At 51.2% G+C, this 4,546-nt stretch overlaps 1 protein-coding gene across 1 annotated transcript in view; it reads right to left on the bottom strand.

Annotated features, from left to right (window-relative positions):
• EPHX1 (epoxide hydrolase 1) overlaps positions 1-4,546 on the bottom strand; it is a 12,811-nt gene that overhangs the window by 2,166 nt on the left and 6,099 nt on the right. Inside the window, exons 4-6 of the mRNA XM_006914276.2 lie at positions 4,418-4,535; positions 3,685-3,893; positions 1,669-1,777 (exon numbers count right to left, since the gene is read on the bottom strand). Of these exons, the coding sequence (XP_006914338.2) occupies positions 1,669-1,777; positions 3,685-3,893; positions 4,418-4,535 (436 nt within the window). The remainder of the gene's footprint in view (positions 1-1,668; positions 1,778-3,684; positions 3,894-4,417; positions 4,536-4,546) is intronic.

Consider the following 4,546-nt stretch of genomic DNA (forward strand, 5'->3'; position numbering starts at 1 on the left):
CCCAGCGAGGCCCTGCCGCCTGGGTTAAAGCACATTTGCTGCGACCTAGTTGATTCATCAGAAGCCAGTTTGCCCCCAACGGCCGATGTGCTGACTCCCTCATTTGCCTCCGCTATTTAGATGGCGTCAGCCAGTGATACTTCGGTCTTCACAGCCCTATTTCAAGCGATGTTCAGTTCACCTCTGCCCCGCTCCCGACGAATACAACTCGAGACAAGGGCAGAAAGAGAGGCTGCTGGGGCGCACAAGGGGGACACAGAAGAGGGTACGAATCTCAAATATGAAAATATTAAGGATTTGTAAGAAAAGAGGCTTCTCGGAAGTGAAGAATATATTCCTAAAACATCTTCATACACAGGAACATATTCTCAGGCTGAATCCCGGATCTCTAGCAACAGCAGCACAGGGCAGGGACGGAGCAAATAAACATCTTTTAAAACGCAATTTTGATGACAAATGAAAACTGGTCAGTGAAAACCAAATAGTTTCAATAAATATTTAAACCCCATGAACTCGTGAACTCGCCTTTAACGAGTCGGCTGAGTGCTTCCATCTCCCGAGGCTCTGACAACAGCTTGAAAAATACCACAACGACGACCTTCGACCCACTGCAGTTAGTGATCTTTCTAGAACACAGATCTGAGCCTGTCTACCCCCTGCTGGAAGCTCCCATGCTCCCTGTAGCTGGGCAGGAGCTGCAGGAGGCAGCCTGCAAGCGGCCCGCGGGGGCCTCGCATCTGGCCCCAGGTATTTGTGTTCAAGGAGCAGGGCCAGGCCCCTTGCCAAGGTGTTCCTAGCGGAGCCCCATCGACCCCTGGGTCCTGCCCAGTACGCGTAGCGGGAGGTCGCAGGGAGAGAGCTTGGAGCCTCTTGGAGGACCCGCCCACAGGAAGGAGTTCTTGGTCTGGCCCCAAGTACCAGCCTCTGGAAAGTCACCCTTTCTAAGCACACCTTGCATTTTAATCACTCCAACCTCCGCCTCTGCTTTTCTTGCCTAAATCTCCCCCCGCTTTTTTTTAAATCCTTTCCATGCAGCGAACTCCTACTCACCCGTCAAAGCCCAAATCAAAAATATTCTCCCAACATTTCTCCTCTCTGCCCCTTAGATAAAACGAATCTTCCTTTCTCTGGACTCCTGCAGTCCTTGGCTTGAATCTTTTGAGCTCGTCCACCCAACAAATATTTACTGGGCACCTACAATATCCCCATTATGGTCCCGGGTGCTGGGGTGCGGGCATGGCCCAGACAAAGTCCCTCCCCTGAGGCGGGATCCAGTCCCAGTTCACTGTATCTGGTGCTCGGTGTGTCTCTGAAGAAATAAAGAAAGGGGTGGGCAGGCCCTGGAGAAGGTGGGTCTGGGCTGACCTTGATGGAGCCTGAGTCGAGCCAGGTACCCGGGAGTCATGTCCTGTGGAGGCTGTAGCCTCGAGAGGCCCCCCTCCTTCTGCAGCCGCCCTCGGGGTGGGCTTCCACAGAGCAAGCGGTCACACCGTGAGGCTGGAAGCGAGGCCTAGACCTCTCTGTGCCTCATCCAGTCCCCAGGGCTATGCCGGCCAGAGGGTGAGGATCTGTGAGTCATCCAACAACAGACAGAACTTGCCGGCCACCCCACCCCGACAAGAGGAGGGTGACGTGTGAGGAAGGTGCCGCTAGGTGCGTGGGTCTCACCTCTCCAGGCCTCCGTCCTCCAGGTCTCGGAACTCTGAATTGGTCCAGGTGGAAAACTTCTCTAGAATGTAGGCGGCCAGTCCCACGGGAGAGTCATTCAGGGCACAGCCTGGCACGAGAAGAAGCAAGGGAGCGACTCAGGCCTGGGACCGGGAGCCCATGGTGGGGCACAGCTCAGCTCTGCCCCTCGGGGTGCTCCTGCACCTCACTTCCGTAACTCTCGCCTTGGGAGTGTCATCTGGTAACAGGAGGAATACCTCCCGCACTGCCTCGTGGGGATTCAGACACCCCACGGGCTGTTTTCTTTAAACACAAGGGTCTGTGACTCTGGGTTTTGAGATCCAAATGAGAAATACATATGGACGCTGTTTTTAAAAAGGTACCGTGTTTTTGTTTGTTTATATGTTATGATTAGTGAAAAACGAGAAACCACCTAAAAATCCAAAATAGGGGCTCGGTTACAAATATCGATCTTCCCGAAAGCTAGAATGCTGGGCAGGCATTAAAAACAGCTGGGACACAACAGCTTGGGTGAGCCTCACAAACAGGACATTGAGCAGAAGAAGCCAGACTCAAAAGAAGAATCGGCTCTACAGTTCCATTTTCTATAAAGGATGAAAACAGGCCAAACGAATCTACCTGCCACAAGTCAGGAGGGTGGTACCCCGGAGGGTTGGGGGGCTCCAGGGCCTGGAAAAGGGCCCAGGGGGCTTCTGGGCTGACGCGTCAAATTCCGTCTTGATGTGAGTGTTGACGCTACAGCAGATTCCACTGGGGAAGATTCGTGGACCCAAATTTTAGCATGTTCTTTCGAAGGCTGGGGCGAGGGCAGGTGGGGAAGGACGGGGGGGTGACAGGTGACTATCTTTTCTGTCTTGTGCTTTTTGCACCTACAATTTTTTGACCATGAACATGGATTACTTTTATAATCAGAAGAAAAAAAAAACTGGCTTGATAAAGCAGTATTATTATTATTATTATTATTATTATTATTATTATTATTATTTTATTATTATTATCACGAGCTGCCTAATGTGTATGAGCACGGGACTGTCCTGAACATTGTAAAAGACTTTGAAATGGGCAAACAATGCCCGGGCGCCCTGGGAGTGGGATTCGGGGAGTCATCTAGTGGACCCTTCTGGGGTTCTCTGATCGACAGTGGTCCCCTCTTCCCTGCCTTAGCTGTTCGTTGTCTAGCTCTGTAAACTATAAAATGGACAGCAGTGCAAGTAATTCTTGTTCATAGAGAAGCAAATGAATTTTGTCCCGAGAGTAGATCCTAAAAGTTCTCATCACAAGGGAAAAAACATTTTTTTCTTGTATCTATATGAGGAGATGGATGTGAACTAAACTTATTGTGGTCATCATTTCACGATCGACACGAGTCACGTCACGATGCTTGCTGTACACCTGAAATGCATGCAGGGCTGTACGTCAATTGTATCTCAATAAAGCTGGAAAACTATTATTTTTTGTTCAGCGGAGATTTCATTGATTACTCTGTGGATTTCGACAAGTTTTGCATCTATGGGTCCATTAATTTTGTGTTCCTAATCGCTTTTGAAGTGTTTTACGTTTTACTGTTTTTTAAAAATTAATGAATGAGTTAAAATCTTTGACATGTGTTCATTTCGTATTTGTATAAGTTTATCTTTTTAAGTGTTTTTATCTTTTTTTAAAAAAAAGAAATGCTCCTTTAACATGGCCCTGGTGGCAGAAATGGTTGCTGGGCTCCCCGTAGCTGTCACGGTGCATCCCCTCAGGGTCCTGAGGATTCACCTCCCTGCCCCCACAATCCCAGAGGGGCCAAGGCCACTAGGAGTACTGAATCCACCAAATGGAAAACGCAGTTTAGAAGAGCTCCGGGTCCCTCACAAGAGGCCGTCACCAGGTGAATGGTGTTCCTGGGGGTAGGTGAGGCTCCCCCTAGTGGGACCCCCTTCCTGCATGCAACTGAGGCTGGCCGCCGCCTCCTCTTGCCCCTGGTGGAGAAGGTCACTGAACAGCACTCACCCACAGTGTCCGGCTTGGTGGACTGGATGTGCATGTAGCCACTCTCCCTAATTATGCTGTAGAAAATCTTCTCCTTGACGGGGTACAACAGCTCCATATCCCTCTCGGTGTAGCCGAAAAGCCCCCCGAAACGCCGTCCCAGGAAAAGGGTGAGGGTGTAGAAGTTTCTTAAAATCAAAGCCATGTTCAAGTGCATGCCTTTCACGTGGCTGAGGGCAGAGAGGGACCAGGTGAGGCTGGGCTGGTGTCAAGGAAATGAGGGGAGGGAAGAGAGGGAGGAGGAAGAGGCCGCCAGGGCCAGCCCCCTTCAGCATCTGCCCCGCTGGGGTGGCCACATGAGGTGAAGGAACAGGTTGTGGAGAAAATAGTTTCTACAAAGTTCCAGTCAGGTCTCCCCCCAGGCTTAGCCCATCAGAAAGCTCTATTCCCTGGTCTTCCGCTCCTCTAAGTGGCCCTCTGTACCTGGGCACCTGGCCCAGAGTCACCAACCCTATGTGACACCTAACTGAGGGAGGATCCGTGTCAAAGGCAGAGCTGAATGACAGGGAACCTTCTCGCCTCTCCCTTGCTCACAAGCATCCCGCCTGGGTGGCTCCTGCCAAGAGGGCTCAGGTACTATGTCCAGGCAGGGCCTGGTGTGAATGACCTTGCTGTTGCGCACAGCTGTCCACCTCATTGAGTTGCACGCACACATACCCGTGCATGCACACACACGCCTGAAAGTGGCCCTCACCTGGGTACCAGCTGGGCCATGTTGGTGCAGATCAGGGACCCCCAGTCCCCACCTTGAATATAAAATTCCTGGAAGCCCAGCCGTAGCATCAGCTTATAAAAGATCCTGGCAGTGGCCACTCAATTCAAG

Source organism: Pteropus alecto, unplaced genomic scaffold (assembly GCF_000325575.1).
Source record: "Pteropus alecto unplaced genomic scaffold, ASM32557v1 scaffold115, whole genome shotgun sequence".
Classification (NCBI taxonomy): domain Eukaryota; kingdom Metazoa; phylum Chordata; class Mammalia; order Chiroptera; family Pteropodidae; genus Pteropus; species Pteropus alecto.